Source organism: Epinephelus fuscoguttatus, linkage group LG11, assembly GCF_011397635.1.
Source record: "Epinephelus fuscoguttatus linkage group LG11, E.fuscoguttatus.final_Chr_v1".
Classification (NCBI taxonomy): domain Eukaryota; kingdom Metazoa; phylum Chordata; class Actinopteri; order Perciformes; family Serranidae; genus Epinephelus; species Epinephelus fuscoguttatus.
Genome location: NC_064762.1, coordinates 19503522 through 19522188, shown reverse-complemented (window position 1 = coordinate 19522188; position 18667 = coordinate 19503522). Strand labels below are relative to the sequence as shown.

The 18667-nt window shown below is 41.8% G+C and overlaps 1 protein-coding gene across 3 annotated transcripts in view; it reads right to left on the bottom strand.

Moving 5' to 3' along the window:
- Window positions 1-224: 224 nt before the first annotated feature.
- fndc1 (fibronectin type III domain containing 1) overlaps window positions 225-18667 on the bottom strand; it is a 59491-nt gene continuing 41048 nt past the window's right edge. For all 3 annotated transcript variants that reach the window (XM_049589230.1, XM_049589232.1, XM_049589231.1), the window contains 7 exons: window positions 15721-15957; window positions 10540-10648; window positions 6773-6852; window positions 6434-6463; window positions 4516-4677; window positions 4292-4414; window positions 225-979 (listed from right to left, as the gene is read on the bottom strand). In XM_049589230.1, coding sequence (XP_049445187.1) covers window positions 864-979; window positions 4292-4414; window positions 4516-4677; window positions 6434-6463; window positions 6773-6852; window positions 10540-10648; window positions 15721-15957 — 857 coding nt within the window. In that variant the 3' untranslated portion in view covers window positions 225-863. The remainder of the gene's footprint in view (window positions 980-4291; window positions 4415-4515; window positions 4678-6433; window positions 6464-6772; window positions 6853-10539; window positions 10649-15720; window positions 15958-18667) is intronic.

The window sequence follows — 18667 nt, the reverse complement described above, 5'->3', positions numbered from 1 at the left end:
TGCTGTTTTTGACGTCTCGTCTGATTTTTAACAGTTGCTGCTCCAGCTGGCTCCACCAAACCCTCTCTGTTACTCAAATCTTCCATTAGGTTGATTAAGTAGATCTGGATCACGTGTGGAAGCTTTTGCTAGAAAAGAATGTGGCAGCGGGACAATATGATATGATTCATGCTTTTGGATTGCTGTGGTTTCCATAACACCTTTATTCAATCTCTCACAATTCCTGAGCAAATATTTGGTCTTTTATTCTTTGTCCGTATACATAAAAAAAAAAACTTACACAGTAACTTTTAATGAATTCTGGTGAATACCAAAAAGGTGTTAAAACAGTAAAACAGTATGATGGCTTAAGGACACAAATAAACAAACAAAAAAAGTAGCTGTCAGAAGCCGTTACATTATGAAATACAAATCTCACGACTGAAAATTAACAGACCTATACACACCTTGAGTGCCCATTCTTACAGTTTGCTTTGCAGCTTGTGCTTTGGTCCAATGTCACTTGTTTGACCGCGTGTGTGCATTATTGATGAGATAAATAACACTGGGTGAGGACCTGTCTCTGGGATAGCTGGGAATAGTACAAGGACACTTTAAGACAAGAGTTAAACTGAGCAAGAGCACACATGCTTCTTTTTCCCCTCATATACAGACTGCTTTATATAAAAAGTGCATTGTAATGATATACATTGAATTGTTTAAAAAGTACTATATTCTCTTTCTGTGAAGCTGTAATAAATTTGTAGTGGTGTCATTGTTTCGTTGCGGCAGGCAAGAGTCTGTTTTTTAAGGGCAGGGACAGTGAAGGTAAGAGCCTGCAGCAGGATGCAGAAGGGTTGCCCTCGGTAACAATGTCTCCTGTGTTACCACTTCCCGGGGATGGGCACCCCGCATTCATACCAGCCCACGAATGGATGGGCTGTGCGTCGGCCAATAACTCCAAATGAGACTGGCTCCTGTCTGTAGGCGCGATAAAATCCTGCAAAACAAAGAAACGATGATGTTGTTAAGAATCATTTAAAGACATGTATCAGGAGGTTTGAATGCAGCAAATAGTGAGCATGTCTGGATATAATCACTTTCTTATTTCTCTCCTTGACTTGATGACAATTCTGTAGTCTTCAAGAGCCTCTTGCATATGAAATCATGTTCTATATTCTTCTTATTCTACAAATCTTATGAAAAGACAAGTATTGTCTGTGTATCCAATGCCTGATGAAGCTTTTCTTCCCTGCTGTAGACCTCCATTGTTGTCAGGTCCACCTAATTTGAATGTCTCTTGATTAAGTGGGTGTTACACATGGTGATCAGCGTCATAGATATGGGTTAGAAGAGTCCTGCTACACCGAAACATATCTTCAGAATGTTGTTATTAGAGCAATAAATACCCGTTGGCACTGGGAGACGTGTCCTTAGGTTTCACTTTTGCTTTTCTTGAGTTAAAGCGCCCAAGACAAGGTGTTTAGGTTCAGAAAATGCATCTTGGTTTGGCTCAAAATAAGTATGTGGCATAGGTCAAGTGCCATAAGTTACATATGTTGCATGATAAACACCATGTCACGTATTTAAAAAAAGGTCAGCATTTGCCATTTGGTTTCACACGGGACCTGGTTTCCTGGGAAAAAGTCCTGTGTTTGACCCATCCGCCTTCCCACCAGCCTCTCTATGTGGAAACTCTCACTCTTTGTACTAACATTACATCAGCTGACTTCCTCCGTTGCCAGGTAACAATAAAAAACCCGACCATTTAATATGCTGATAACGGCTTTCTAAACACACTAGTCGGTGTAGCAGGATCCTTCTTACCCATATCTATGATGCCGTTATCCATGTATAACACTCACTTAATCAAGTGATAATATTTGTACCACATTTTGTCCAAAACTATTAAAAACACACCAATGAGCCACACCACTGCACTGGGTGACCTGTTCCTTATAATAAAATGGGCACTGAAGGTTATTTTGAATAAGATCGCACGTACACCGACCTGTAAATATTCACTTGTGCACCAAATTTGTCTTATTCCGCAGCTAAAAATAGTCCCCAACAAATGCATCATTTAGTACAGTTTTAATAATGTTTACTTTAAAACTACAGTACCCAGTTTGTTAAGAATGTTATTGAGCTTTGTTAAAAAATGAAACAATATATATGTGACCCATTCAATGGGCTTGACGCTGTGTGCCACAAATAGGGTAGGAAAATCAGTAGCCTCACATTGGCAGATGACAAAATGTTAAGCTTTTGCCTTTTCACTGGCTTAGTTAACAATAAGAAAAATATTGATGTAGCCCAGTCTTAAAGGGGAAAAAAGGGGTCCGGTATGATGTCGAAGCACTGCAGCGTGCAACAGTGAAACAGACTACAGTTGAGCTACTGTATGTAACCACTCGGGGCAGGTACGCCCTGTCAATTTACCTCCATTTAAAGTGCTTGTTTTCACCACAGACAGGCTCAGATTGTCATTATGAGTGTTTTACAACATTAATGACAGGACACTACAGAGATATGTGATGTTTTTCTGTACCTTTAGCTTGCTCCATTCTGTTTTGCGTCCAAGTTTCGCTAATGAGAAGTCTGAGAAGTAAACTGAAGGGGCGCACCTGCCCTGTGTTGTTACACCGTTGCTTGTTTTGCCGCTGCTGGCTGCAGCACTCTGTCTCAGTACTAGACTAGTTTCAGAAATTGTTCCCATTAGTCACTTAGACACAAAAGCATGGAAAAATGTGATCCAGGCTGAGAAATGCCAGAGTAAGTATTAAAATACTGTGATGACATGGTGTGATGATATACTGTGACAATGTGGCCTTAAGAATGTAACATAAGGGTGCTTCCAGACCTAGAGTTATCTTGCTTTCGTCTGAATCGGGGACTAATTTTGTTACAAAGCTGCATAATTGCCTAGAGTTGGTTCGTGTTCTCACGGCAGTATTTACAAGCGGACCAGATCAAATGCCTTGCATGAGAAAGCTGCTCCTGATTGGTCAGAAGTAAGCAGGAAGTAAACAAAACGTTGAAGAAGAGTACACTTGCAAGATAAATGTGACACTTTCTAATGTCACAATGGAGGGACAACTACGCAGGTTGATTTTAGCGCTGCTCATCGTGGACTATATTGCTGTCATTGTTCATTTTAGTCAAACCATACAGTTTGAAAACGAGGCGCAGCTCCAACTAGAAAACAATGTTTTGATGCATTGGATGTGCTGAATGTGCATATTAAGGCAGTACAGGAGGAGGTGCACATTAATAATCCTCCAGGACTGTGACATGCTCATGTTTAACCCAAACAATGTGTTACGTGACTGCAGTTGGTTCAGATCTGGTCTGGTCTGGTCTGAACACGTTCTCACCACAAAGGAACCGCACCAGAGTTCGTTTGTAACTGGACCAAGGCCACCTCTTCAAGAAGGTCTTGTTCCAGTTGTTTTTGGGTGCACCTGAGTGTGATTGCTGTGTTCACACCTGCCCAAATGAACCGCACTTAGGGGGCATTAAACTGAAAAGAAATAACGTTGACCTTTGGACTCACATGGGTCACGAATCCCGGTGTCCTGGGTCAAAGTCCTGTGTCTTTGTCGCCCTTTATACTATGTCACCTGACTTCCTCCTTTGTTCCCGTTCCCTTCACTTAACTTGAATATTGGTTGCAATTAACTGCTTGTACAAACGACCTAGTGTCATTTCTTGAAGTCCAACATACAGTACATCTACAGCATTCACCAGGTATGTTACTGAGAAATTAAACCCAGGCGGTAAAGAGTAAGCAAAAATATAGTCTTTTCTCACGTTGAAAACATTGCTAAATAACAGCTGACTGAAGTCTTGGATGTCAAACACAACAACAAGAGAAAGTTTTCACAACACTTTTAACTACATTACCTCATTAGGCTAATGTAACTTTAATAGAAAAAAGCCAACTACCAGTAAATGATCCTCACTGTGGTGAATTACTTACCCCAAGCAAGTTTCAGGAACTCTCACTATGTACTGATATGACCTGAAACCACTAACTGCTAGGAAGTTACAGCATTAATCTAAGATGTTATGGTATAATTAGGAGAATGGTTTGCAGTAATGAAAAGCATGTGAGGTTTTGGGCCAAAACATGCAAAACCCTGGTAGGTCCTTTAACAAGTATTCTTTTAAACACTAGTGTGCGTCTGTATTCTGCACAGATAAGATCAATGCAGCTGGTCCATTAAGAAGCCGGGGAGCCAGACTGCATGGAAAAAATGATAATAGGTTAGGTCTACGTATCAAGGCCACAAATGTGCAACTTGTTTACCTTGTGCTGAGGGCAGATAATTCGATAGGTAGGCTGGACCTGTCCTCCCGTCCCTGTAGGAATCCACAAACTGGCAGTGGTCCTCTCCTTGACCAAATGTATCTCCTATACTGTAAAATGGCTCTGTGGAGGGAAAGGGATGCAGTGGGAATCAAGATTAGGATTGTTTTAATGATAGCACTGGGAAAAGGCTGATTTGAAACAGAGGTGAAGTCGTACGTTACCTCTAAGACCATCTCCCATGAAGATCTTGTATCGCAGAGAGTTACACAATACGACTCCCACAAACTTCCTGTACCACGTCCGCTTGACATACTGGCTGCCCTTACAGCTGCTGTGGGCTGAGTTATACTTGAAGGTGAAGGGAATCCAGATTGGTTCTCCACCTGAAGAGCAGAGGAGGAGATGCATTATGTGATGCATAAACACATTATGAATACACAGAGGAAGGTGAGAGGATAAAGAGAATACAGTACATATTGTCTGTAAAGCCGAACACTAAAAACGATCTCTAATAGTATATCAAACTTTATCAGAAACAGGTGTAACTCTTATGGTCAGATATTAAATGGCAGATGGCAGCCAAATTCAGACAATGATTTAAACTTTGACTGGTACAAAGCGCTGAAGGGTTTAAGGGCCAGAATACATTTTTGATCCTTTCTGAACCTTTCAGACATCTCAGACCGTCTGGTGAGGGTCTGCTTCCTGTCTCCAGAATCAAAGCTAAAAATGAAGACACAGCGTTCAGCTTCTATGCCTCACATATTTGAAACAAACTCACAGGAAACTTCAGGTCCGCTCCAACTCTCAGTTCTTTTAAATCAATGTTGAAAACGTTTCTGTTTGCCAGTATCTAATTTGGGATTATTGGTTTATACCGTCTGCTGCACTGAAATTTGTGCTCTCCTGTTCAATTTGTCTTATTTAATTTAGCTTCTTTTCTATTTAACTTTGCCATTTTTAAAGGGTCAGTTCACCCCTAAAGCAAAAACACATATTTTTCATCTGACCTGTAGCGCTATTTATCAGTCTAGATGGTTTTTGAGTGAGTGTTGGAGATATCGGCCATAGAGATGTCTGCCTTCTCTACAGTATAATGGAACTAGATGGCACTCAGCTTGATGGAAATGTGCATCTACTGCTAGCTAACTGACTTGACAGCTCAGCCAAGGAGGACACCATTAATTTTTAAATGATAAATGGACTGCACATGACCACTCAAAGTGCTTTTACACTACATGTCACATTCACCCATTCATACACTGGTGGCCAAGGCTACTATGTATGGTGCCACTTGTAGCCATTCACACGCTCTCACACTCCGATGAACAAGCCATTGGAAGCAATTTGGGGTTCAGTATCTTGCCTAAGGATACTTTGCCATGCGGACTGGAGGGGCGGGAATCGAGCTGCCAATTCGCTTTACCTCTGAGCCACAGCCGCCCCGTTTACATCTCATAATGTATGTACAAGCATGAGCCACTTGTCCATGAGTAGATGCACACTTCCTTCTGCGCTGTGATATGGCTGGCAAGTGTCATTCGGCAGTAATAGTTCCTACATGAAACTGCTCACAACAAGGTCTGTGGATTATCTTGACTAACTGGGTCATGATTTCTGGAGAGAGATATTGCTGTTGTGTTTTTCAAATGTATTATTTTGGCGCTTTGAGCACCACAAGCCAAGTGCCATCTAGTTCCATTATACAGGAGAGAAGGCAGACATCTCTACAGCCCATATCTCCAACAGTCAGCAACTCACACCAAAAAAATGGAGATGGATAAATAGCACTACAGGTAAGATGAAAAATATGTATTTTATGATTTGGGCATGAACTGTCCCTTTAAATTCTATTCATGTGTCTAGTGTTTCTTCTATATTTCGTCTTAATACATTTTCCTTCTTGAGGAAAAGCCTGGCAAGGATTCAGAGAGGGAAGGAGAATGACCTTTTCATATACGCAGTAGCAATCATAAGAGGGCTACTGATGGTAAATGGTTGAAGGTGAAAATCCGCACAGATTTATTATATGTTGTCATGTTGTTTAACAGAACGGCGTCTCTTTCTTTAAGACCTCAGCGCAGCTTCAGTAGCTCGTTGACCTTAAATTAGAGACGTGCAGCCGGCGTATGGACTTACCAGGTGGTCTTTCGATGAGAAGAGGATCGTCTGAAAGAAAAATGCGACCATTTCACAAGGGAGGAAATACACACAGTCAGCACCGCAGGTTTAATGCATTCACCTGATTTTGTGAATGAAAAGAGCCATAGTGCACATAATGCAGAGCACATCTGGAAGGCGGCTTTTACTGCAGAAATGGTTTTATATTTGAATATCTTGCATTGCAGCACAATGAACGTCACAGTGATATTTTCGTTGCATACTGAAGAAAATCTAAAGCCAATTTAACTAAAAGTTGAACTGTAGTCAATAGGGCATCTTAAAGTTTATCTTTGTAGGCGATGACAGGATACACACCTGATTCTGTGACATAGGTGAGCGTATCGCTGAAGGGTCCCAAACCAAACACATTCTTGGCCTGCACTTTGAAGTAGTACCTGAGTGAAAACAAACCACAACAGACGGATTCACTGGGAGATTTCGTAGTTAAAGTGTCATTCTGCCAGTGTTGTTGTGACTGGGTGAAAGTGTGGACAGTGTTAATGACCATAGCAGATGACTGGGCATGCTTCAGTCAGGCTGATTTAAGAGTAGTCTGTTTTATATTCGTATGAATCCAAAGTGAGCGCAGCACAATAAAATGGCTATTTGGCTTGTGTTGAAGGGAGAAGGAGGGAAGGCGAGTGGAGGGAGGGAGGGGTGAGGGGAAAAAGAGACATCTAGACAAGTGGAGATTAACAGATAGGAGGATAGAACATAAGAGGGAAAGACAGAAAAAAGAAGGGATGTGGAAAAAGTAAAGCACAGGGGTACATACGCTGAAGGGCAAAGAATAAATTGGATGAAAGAGAAGAGTAGTCCTCAGACGAGGAAGTTCTCACAGAGCAGTGAGCTCACTTTGTCTTCGGCTGGTGGAGGAATTATAAAATCCTATCAGATTAAAAACAACACCGCCAGTGACAACTTGAAGAGTTTGCAAACTTTTCCACAGCAGATGTGTTTGTGCAAGTGTGTGTAATGCAGTGTTGTCTGCATGTGTGCTCCCTCTCAGTCTGCAAGGTCGCACACAGTAAGTTCATGGTCTGTCAATCCCCAGCCAAAAACGTTCACCACGTACAGCCACGAGGCCTGGATCCAATCACCACAGCCACGTGACAACAGTGACCAAAATACATATCACCAGCGGACAGAGAGAGAGAGAGAGAGAGAGAGAGAGGAGAGAGGCAGCAAGGCAGCTGCAGAGAGATGATGTAATGAAAGAAGAAACTGGAGAAGATATTGGAGAAGGTAGAAAAAAAGAAAAAGAAAATGTGAGTCAGAATGTAAAAACAGAGAATAGACCACAAAACGCTGCATTGAGCCAAACTGGCCATTTGAAACTTTCAATACAGACATCGCTCAGCTTCTTTCAGAGCATTGCTCTTCTTGTCTTCAGATGAAAATCGATGTGGCAACTACTTACCCCATGTTACGTTAAATCCGTGAAGAAATCTTGCATGTCTCTACAGTGAATGGAAAGTCCAAAAATTGAGAAAATTCTTGATTAATTGAACTTAACAACAACAAAACTTCATCAAATCATCCATTTGCAGACTTACAAACAACTTGTGCAGTCTGATCCAAGTCTAATTTATCCAGTCGTATGCCCTATGCTTCCCAACAGACAGCCCTTTCTGACAAGGAGCCAGACTCCATTGATAAAACCAGTAATTTTACCTCACAGAACATAGGAGCTGCTGGTCGACCGCTACTTCCATCGTTGGTTGTTGTGTTATTTTGTGATTTTGGTCAATCCAAACTAACCCTTTGAAACACCAAAGTCACACAAAAAAACACAAATTAACCAACTAATCGAGGCAGCGGTAGACCAGCAGCTCCTGCGTTCTGTGAGGTAAAATTACTCGTTTTGTCAATGGAGTCTGGCTTTGAAGAGAGCATAGACAAGTTTCACCTTTAGTTCATTTTCAAATAGTAAGGTTTTAACAAAAATGCATGAGTTTGGGAAGTACTGAGCATACGCCTGGATAAATGAGACTTGGATTATACTGTACAAGTTGCGTAATATTTTGTAAATGGATGTCCTGCTGTTGTTTAATGCAGCCTCCTTTTACCCCAATTCATCAAGAAGTTTCTCCGTTATGGGATTTCTTGTTCACTGTGGAGGCATGCAAGAAAGTTTTTTTTTTTTCACAAATTCAGTGTCAGGGTTTGAATGTGATGTGCTGTTCTCCTCCTTTATTTTGAAAGTCTGTTGTTTGTCTCTCCATGTCCTGTCAAGTCGCTTTCACTCGTGTCTCATTATATCCCCTCTATATAAGTCTGTGTCTTCCCTTTGTTCTCTGATAGATTGTCTTGTCCTTCATGTGAGCTTTCTGGTGTTCGTCCTAGCATGTATTCCTCGTGAGATTGACCTTTTTCGTATTCAGACCAGTGAGTTTTTGCCTGTTGATTTGGTTACCTCTGCTTGTGCTGACTGCCTTTTGTATACTGACCCTGACTGTGTTTAGGAACCCTGAACTCTGGATTGCGTCTCAGTCTGCGTTTGTGAGTCCACCCTTGTGTCTGATATTCAGAGTAACACATGGTGAGTAATTTATATACGAATGGTAATTAGGGGGGTGAAGTATTGCTTCAAACAATGACATGCATCTCTATAAAGATCCAAAGTGTAAAATCATCCAGTGGGATGAGTCCTGAAAATCACTACATTTCAGTTTACATGAGCAGAAAAACCCATGGATCCACACGTGAGTGTACATACATCTGTGCGTGTTCAGTACTTTAGTAGCTCAGTGGTTCTGGCAACCAGAAGGAGCCTGCAGCATGGGAAATGCCAACCCTGTCGCAGAAACCATCCCAGAATCAACCGTAACCACGGGAGGCACACTATCATGAATACAAACCGGTTGTCAGGGAGGGAATCCCTCTCTGCAGACTGTTGGAAAACTTTACCCAATGCACACAGCTCTGTTTGTGTTCAGCAACAGGTGTTTGGTTACCTAAGGCCCGAGATGAGACACCTATCATAACACCTCAAGCAGATTTGCGCCTCCACCGTGCAAGAGGATACTTCTATCCTTGATGAACTCACACATCTGAAAGTGGTTTTCCACCAGATTGTAGTATGACATACAGCTTGCTAGCAGTTTCACCTGTCTGACATTTATTCAGCTGTCTTCCAGTGCTTCATCGGGATGTATTTAGCCAGTGGTAGAAGACCATTTGTAGTATCTAACTTGCATCATAAACTGATAAACAGATATGCGCCCATTGTGATCCTTAAGCCCCATGTGAAATTGATCAAACAGTATATCTGCTAAAACGCTACAGCACAAACTTTTACCTGCATAATTTACACTTTCAAGCAAAGATGTTTTATGCACAGTGGTAAACGGAGCAAAAAATAGGTTTTTGGGCAACAGCTCTCCCTTCCTCTCCTGGGTCCACATGCTAAGAGCTGTTTCCATGCATTTATTTTAAAAAGCGTAACCCGTGTCTCGTAAGACAGAGTTTTGGAAACACGCTCTAATAACTGAAACAGACCGAGGTGACGGTATCCATGTGGAAGTGTCAGATAATATGTGCTGTTTTAACGTTCCACTGCATTTTCCAAACTCTCCACAGAGTTTTACAGCATGTCACATGTTGGTGGAGAATCAAATGTGTTTCCTAACCTGCCTCTATTTAGCCAAACTGATTTACTTCACTCTGAGGGTTTTACGGATCTCTTACACAAACATTACAGTATCAGCGTCCAACTCGCACTCTGCTCCCATCAGCGTCAGCCTGGTCGGATATCACAATTGGAAACATATTCCCACATAAACATGGAATAATGCATGCACACAAACATCCACACAAGATGCATGTTCTGTGTACTACGCGATGACAGGACTATGATATAAACATTCAGCCGCAGCCAAGCACCTGCAGCAACCTCGCCATAAACATTACATGTAGGTCAGGGTAAAGGATCATGCAACTGAGCATATCTTTGCTTGTAAGTTCAGGTTCGCTTTTTCTATGACTACCATGTGTGAGATGATGCTATGAATCACTGTGTGTGTTTTGTACACATGCATATACAATGGTATAAATACACACAAAAGGTGATGATGTGTTACCTGGAATTGGGCTTGAGATTCTCCACAGGCAGGTGTGTCCCGCTGGAGGGTCTGGAGGACCATCTGTTGTTGAGAACGTCGTCATATGAGGCACTGTGGACCATGTAGCCTGCAGGGAACGATGCAGAATAAAAGAGCAGACCTTATTAGTTGATTATAAAATTTAAAAGTATTGTAGCAGATGAAAAGTTAGAAATGAAGACAGTGTCTATGTTTATATCAAATTACATTAAACAATATCCTGAGATTCAGCATTAAAGGTACTGTATGTAACTTTATACATGTATTAATCATTTTTATTGCCAATGGATGAACAGATTGTAATGAAACTTAAAAACTGAGACTTTCCAAGACTTTCTTAGTTGCCCTTAGCAGCCTTTTTTTCTGGGACAATCCAAAGGATGTGACATTATTCACGTTCCCAAGAGCCTTGTCTCTCTAAAGCTCCACTATAGCGCTATAAGTTTGCAACAGTAGCTAACGTTAGTTACGAAATGGAGTCTGCTAACTTCAACAAATGACCTGCACTGACCACAACACAGTCCACACATGATGTTTCAGTTATATATTATATATTTTGCAGCAGCAGCCTGGCAAAGACAGACCTTCCCTTAGTGCCCTTTGGCACCTGAAATAAAGTGCTCCAGGTATGACGTTTTTCTGTAGGCCAACGCGGAAGTTAGTGTCGCCCTGGTTCCCTCAAAATGCCTATGAGATTTTTTCCATTGGATTTTCGATTATTGCAGAAATACTGACACGTTTTGTTCAGCAAAAATAACCTTCACAAATAAACACAACTTTTTTTGATTTTTGAAACCTAAATTAAATCACCAGAATTAAAAAGCTATTGTTAGGCTACAAACAAACTACACCACAGTCGTATGACTTAACGTCACCACCACAACGAGGCTGTAAAGCCACGTTCGGCAAGATGACGTTCTGTAGTTTCATTTAGAAACTTTTTAGCAACTGTTCTTTAAAGACACATAAAATTTTACTGATGTATTTTATGTTGTAGTAACAAAACAATAAAGTCTCTTGAGCTTGTATTAACCACAGACCTTATTTCGGGCATCTTAACAAAAACCCGTTTAAAACCCACAGACGTTTTGACGATGGAACCAGGAATTGTAAAATGCTAACTAATTTTTGGGTTTAGGATTCATTCCTCTATTTAGCCAGAGAAAGACCAAGCTCCCGATTGTAGAGGATCTGATCCTAGACTGCCCAAGTCCCCACTGCATCAGCAAACTTTCTGTTGCTGCTGTTGCACAGATTAGACACCCTGCTGCTGCTGGCCACCAGCCTACTGTGAACTCAATGGCGGTGGTTGGACTGGTTGAATTCAGGTTGCTACAGCAGCTAAGGTCCGAACTGCTGTCCAGTCTCCTTCCGGGGAAATATTGCCTTAGCACCAGGTGGTGAGGCAGAGGGTCCACAGGCTGTACTAGCTAACTAACTCTTGTTTGCCAGAAAATCCATCAAATTCAGTGCCCCGTATAATAATCTCAGTGCCCACCCAACATTAGAAATCCTAACATAAGAGGTACTGACGAGTAAATATATTGATGTATTGTGACTTTAGCTGGCCTTCCTCAGTTGCTCTTCCTGAGGTTTCTACCATTTTTTTCCTGTTAAAGGTTTTTTTTTTCAACATTTTTCCTTATCCACTGTGAGGGTCCAAGGACAGAGGGATGTCGTACGTTGTAAAGCTCTCTGAGGCAAATTGGGATTGTGATATTGTGCTTTATAAATAAAATTGAATTGAACTGAATTGAAATTGAACCTTTAAAGGAATACTTTTACAAGAGTTGGATGATACAGTCAATATCACTGTCTGTAAGGTATATATGAAGCTACCACTAGCAGCAGGTTAGCTTAGCGTAGCACAGCTACAGGAAACAGAGGGTAACAGCCACCCTGGCTCCGTCCAAATGTAACAAACCCACATGCCAGCATTTTACATGGACTTGGATGACCCATGATTTATAAAGTATCAAGATTTGTTTTATGCTTTCAGTCCCTTTGTGAGAGTAGGTGGTCCCCCGTATACATCTAACTGACGAAAAACTGCTGCCCTGGCATCTTCTCTAGCTCATGCTGACTGTCCTCCAACCTGCCTGTCTGTTTTCTTCTTCTTCTTCTCAGTCACGCAGACTAATCCTTAGAATCCGGTAAGCAACCTCAGGTCACGCGGCTCTCGATCATTCATTATAAAACTATGGAGACCAGCTCTGCCGCACATCAAACTACCAACTGTTTCTACTGGACTTTGGAGTCTGAGTTTCTATTTTTACTGGAGACACACCAGCACAGCTGGCTGCTGACAGGAGAGAAGGGAAATACTAGCTACTCTGTTTTTCTTCTTTTGGTTTTTCAGTGCCTCTTCATTCTACATTGTTAAACTGGGGCTTGATAGAGTGGTATGTAGACTGTTGCCTACTCTGTCTTTTTCTGCTTTAGGTATGAATGTATGAAATGTTTCCCAAGGAGCTGGTCCTTTGAGCCAAGTGCAACACTTATAATACTCAATGAATAATGTGTATATTTGGCCAAAAACCTCTAAGCAAAAGGTCCTGAAAGCATTTGAGTAAACTGAACCAGAAGTTGGGTTCAGGTAAAAACTCTTGCCAATGTCCCTCATCTCTTGAGTCCACTTGCTAACAGCTGTTTCCATGAACTTGTTTTGAAAGCCATGACCCAGAACTCGTAAGACGTGGTTGTGCAAACACGCCCTGATAACTAAAACAGCACCTTGTGAGTGTATCTGCATGTGTGAATCAGATAATGTCTGCTGTACAAAAAGTATATTTCTTGGGATTACTACAATACTAGAGTTTATGAGGAAATTCACACAGAAGTTCTCAGAGTTTTAGCATCACTAAACTTAAAAGAAGCTAGCATCTGGAATGTAGCGTGGTATTTTAGATCCAACGAATTCACAGAGGAAGTATTTGAAATGGGGGAAAGTTGTGATTAGGTGCAAAAACGTCTAGACAAATTAAGTCAGAAAGTGCATTTCAGTGTTGCATAAAGTGTCACGACGGTGTGTGAGCAGAGACGAAACACCAAGGAGAGCAGATGGAAAGAACGAGGGGAAGAAAACACCGGTGACAGACCCACTATCTGTTTTACACATCAGTGGACGGACCAGCCCACAGCATGACCAGGAGCTTGTGTTTCCCTGCCAAAGAAAACGCACTGCCTCTCAAAGCTGGCCAGACTGCTACCTCTGATAGTCCACCACGTCTCATACAGTATGCTGTTATCTTCGCTCCCTCCTCTGTCCCTTTTTTCCCCCATGTGTCACTTTATAGGTCAAAGGAATTTCGGTTTTCCCTGAAAAGCTCTGCATGAGTGCAGGAGCCGTATTCCATGTGTTCACCACAGTGTGTTTTTTCATGATTTATTTGCAGTAAACTGCTGGAGCGAGTTCTTAAAGTCTGAGTCAGGAGGGATGCTGGTAACATGTTAAGACCTAAACCACAACAAATGAAAGGCTAATGACACAGAGATCAAAAATAATAGCAGACATAAATTCAGATATGTGTGGACTGTAATGTTTTGTCCAAAAATACATGAAACAAAATGAGTGCCACGTTTTTTATCGTTTCAAGCATCTTATTCTGCAGTGGTTTAAGGGCACCCGACTAGAGAAATAACCTCATCAACTGTTTATCTTGCTGAACCCACTCCAAATATGCATGTAACAGTAGTGGGTGGAAACACACAGTAATTTGAATTTTCTTTTGCCAGTCCTCCAGAAATTTCATACAGATTAGTGATAAATCTGACTATTGATGGTTGGAACCATAAATTCATCCCTCCTGGAGAACACAGCTGGGAAATTGCAGACCAAGGCAGTCCACTGTATGAGACCAACAAACAACAAAACCAGTTGTTTTTTAGCCAGACTTTGCTGTGTTTCCAGCGGCTGTTTAGCCACCAAATGTAAGTGTTTTTTAGCGACCCGTTGCTGCGTTTCCAGCTGGCAGAGTGCCACAAAAAACAGGTGTTTTTTACACAGACATTTCTATGTTTCTAACAGGAATTGTGCCTCCCAAACAATGTATTTTAAGCTAAAACATGATCTTTTTCTAAGTATAACTAAGTGGTTTGTGTGCCTACACCTAACCACACATTAGCCTCATTCATTCATCCATTAATTTTCCATAACCATGGAACCTTATCCCGTTATTCAATTCAGAGTATTGAAGACCACATTTACTTGGCATTGTTGAGAATCCCTAATTTAAAATAGAGAGGCCCAGATCATCAGGGAATGGATTCGAATGTAGCAGATTTGTCAGCCAAACATTTATTCTGTGAACTCTACTCCAGCATAGTATAACAAAAATAGGTTTTAAAGGCGCTGTATGTAAGAATGTGGCCAAAACGGTTATTGCACTCAAATTCAAAATACTGCCGCGAGTCGTGTCCGCCCCCCCCCCCCCAACAGATTCGAGGTTGCTGGACAGCGGCATGCTGGAGACTGACTTGTTTGCCCACGGGCGGCTGCCGTGGCAGGGCTGCATCGCCGCATCCTTGATCTTCGGTTTTCCAGCGGACTGTTCAAGCAAGTCCAGCTTCTCTGCTGCTAACGCTGCTGCCGGGATACAGCTGAGGAGGAGCCGGCTGCTAATGCTATGTACTGGGACACTGCTAATGCTGCTTGCCGTGCTGCTGTAGCTCAGTCGTAACTGTAACTGATGCTTACATATAGCTCCTTTAATTTGAAATTAGTAATATTGTTTACACCAAATCCATACCCTATCTATGTTGTGTAACTTAAAAATAGGAACATTAGACAGTTTTTGCCTCTTTTTATGAGGCAGGAATGAAAATGTATTATCCTCAACATTTGTTGTAGTTTCAGAATGATGAAGACAGTTGGAGAAAAGTTAGATACAAAATATAATGTTGGCACTACTGGATATTTTTTTTTCCTCAGCAGCTATCTTGTTGTTTCAAAATGATATATAGATTTTTTGGCATTGTATCATCTCAAATGACTTGAAAAACAGTGCGTATGGCTGCCGGGGGCCCTTGAGTTTGGGCTACGCCCTGAATGTTTACAACATCTGGTTCTGTCACTGGTGCTATTTTTTTTAAAACCCTTTTTAAGGAAAAAATAATTTTAGTTTGATGTCAACTTTAAAACTGGGGAAAAACATCTCTTACCCGACACCATATCATCCTTCAGTGGGCGGCCCCAGTCCAGGATGATGAACGAGTGGCAGCCCTCCATGGCGACCACAGTGAGGTTATGAGGCTTGTTTTTGGGAGGCAGTTTCTGATTGGCTGCCAGGCTGTCCTTCTCCATTAGGTCCTCTAGGACGTCGACCTGAAGATACTCCAGAGCCTCCGTCAAGGAGCACGGAGCAGCCGGGTCCTTCCGGATGTAGTTCACATATGGAGCTAGTGGTAGGAAACAGTTATATAAAGAAATCAGTAATGAATGCAAATATTTATGCTGCATTTTATTGAAAAAAAAAAGGATCTTAATCGCAAAAACTTTCACACACAACACAGAATTTAAAAGATGCTTCAACTTTTCCAGGTCATACAACTTTTATTTGGTGGGTCCTAGAAATAATTTGTAGTTTGTTGGGAGCTATTTCTTCACACGAGCTGCCAGAAGTTAATCTGGGGGCTCATGTGAACGCCCCCGTATCTTCTCTTTGTTTCCTCTCCTCCCCTTTTTGTCTCTTTTTGTTTGTTTTCAGCAACTCTGGAAATGCCAGCTGGACCTACAGCTGTGAATACTTCAGATATCCCACAATTCCTAGTCTAACTGGGATTTGGAGGGAACCGCTGGAGCCTGGAGTCGCTCCCACCTCCCCAGATGATTGGCCCTCTGTGCAGGCCAAGAGTCTAACACGTGTCAGGATCTACACAATCACCACACAGTCTCTGAGGCTGTACGGTTTAGGGCTGTCACAGGCTCCTACCGTTTGTGTATACCCAGTCATATGGCTTACGTATTACGCATTCAAACCCTGAGATACATGATCTGTCGTCAAGGTGAGCAGATTTATGTGTCTGTCTATACACAGGGTGCTTGTAACGCTGCGTTTCTGTACAGCGCCCACATGTCCAGGATCAGTGCAGGCTCATGAACACAGAGGATCCAGATGTTTCGCTCTGTTCATGTGTTCTTCTGTCTGTCTTCTTCTGCTTGTTGAAGAGCCAAATCTGAAAACACTGACGAAAACTGGCGTGCCTGAGCCAGACTTGGATCAAATGACACTGGGAAACAGTATCAGGACAGTTCACATAATGTCGACTCTAATATCAGTCTAGTAAGGCATAAATTAGCATTGGAATCGTCCAAATATCCTGGTACTCATCTTTTAGTCCAATGTGGCAAATTCCATCCATCTGGATCTTCCTGTAAAGAAGATTCACACAACTGCTGAGAATTATTAGTTAATACTCTTTGTTCCACGTCTCTCCTCGGGCAAGATTCATTCAACCCATGCCTGGACAGATAAGGAGACTAAGGGGAAGGCTCTGTCAGACAGTTCACGCAAAGGATGTCAGTGGACTGGCAGGCTGCTGAAGAGGACCTAGAATATATTAAGCTAATAAATAGGAGAGAGGATGTCTCCGCATCAAGCCAACGCAGAATTCTCTCTGTGCTGCGGTCAGCACCCTTAACTTTTATTATTTCCACTGCTCTTCTTCTCCTGCCTGTTTTTATCTCAGGGAGAGTAATAGCTTTCAGATGGCTCCACATGTATGTGAGGTTTGATCACAAGACAGCCGTTGTTTACCAAGATAGATAGTGTCCAGAGTTAGACACGTTATCGTCCCCCCTGTTGCTTCTGGAGCAGATGATACTGATTGTGCTGACACCACACTGATAAAGACACAGCCATAAATCTTCCCTTTTAAAAGGTCTCTAACAATAATCAATAGAAAAGTCACAGTGACAAGTTGCATTTAATCTGTCAGTGAACGAATGTGAAGCCATTATTCAAGGACTTATCCACCTCGTTAGAATAGCAACAGGCTTGCATTGAAACTAACGGCACTCATTCGCATTCTGAATGATAACCGCTTATTTTCATTGGCCAGAATGTGAGCATTATTTCACACTCCACCAATTTTATATGTCAAAGTCAATTTACTCGCCATGGGGAGTACTACATAGCCTGTAAAGTATTTGGAAGGAGCTGTGTCAAGTCTGAAAAATGAGCCATAGGTCCTCTTACATGGCTTGAGTTGCATGATGTAAAGCTTGATTCATGCCTAGGACCAATAGTCACGATATCTTGGCTTCCATTCCATTGATTTTAACCATTGTTTTTATAATCTCTTGTAAGTCACCCAACTTAATGAATAGTATGTGCAATATTGAGTTGCTGCAGAGTTATTTTAATATGTGCTGTGTGTGCACATGTCTCACACACAGCCTACTCACTGACTGATTAATGTGCACTGATATCTTAATGATTGTGGCGTATTTGTTATGAATATGGTCCATCTGAAGCTGATAAAGGCACAGTCATAAATCTTCTCTTTAAACTAACAGATAAACCAATGACACAAGGCCTTAGTTTAGCCATGAATCAGTGAAGGATTTTTAACTACAGTCAGAGTGCCTCAGATGCATTTTTGGACTGTCTGCCTGTACCATGAGCTGGCCAGTTGTTGTTTTTTTATCTTTATGTGACTATTTACCCTATCCTAGAAGAGCATCAGATTTTTTTTACACACAGTGCCTTAACCCAGTGCAGCGCACCCATTTTTTTCTTCATTTTCAGAGACCCTGAAGCTCAGGTAATTTTGTTTATGTTTTTGCCGATTCATCACTACCACAAATGCAGCTGTAGCAAGTATCTCACTATCACTATCCTAGTAGTACAGAGAGTTATTGCTCTGGAGACAATAAACTATCTCGTCTAGCCACATTGGTGTGAACTGGCAGGCTTTCAGAGCATTGCAGACAGGCACATTGCAAGCAGTCACAAGTTTCAACTCATCTCGTTGCGAATCTTCAGTCTGGACTGGGCTTTATGAAAGGTTCTACGAAGGAACAGAAAGGGCTCTCCCATTATCCCTTTATTCATTCATTCTCTACAACCGCTTATGCTGTTAGGGGTCGCAGGGGGGCTGGAGCCTA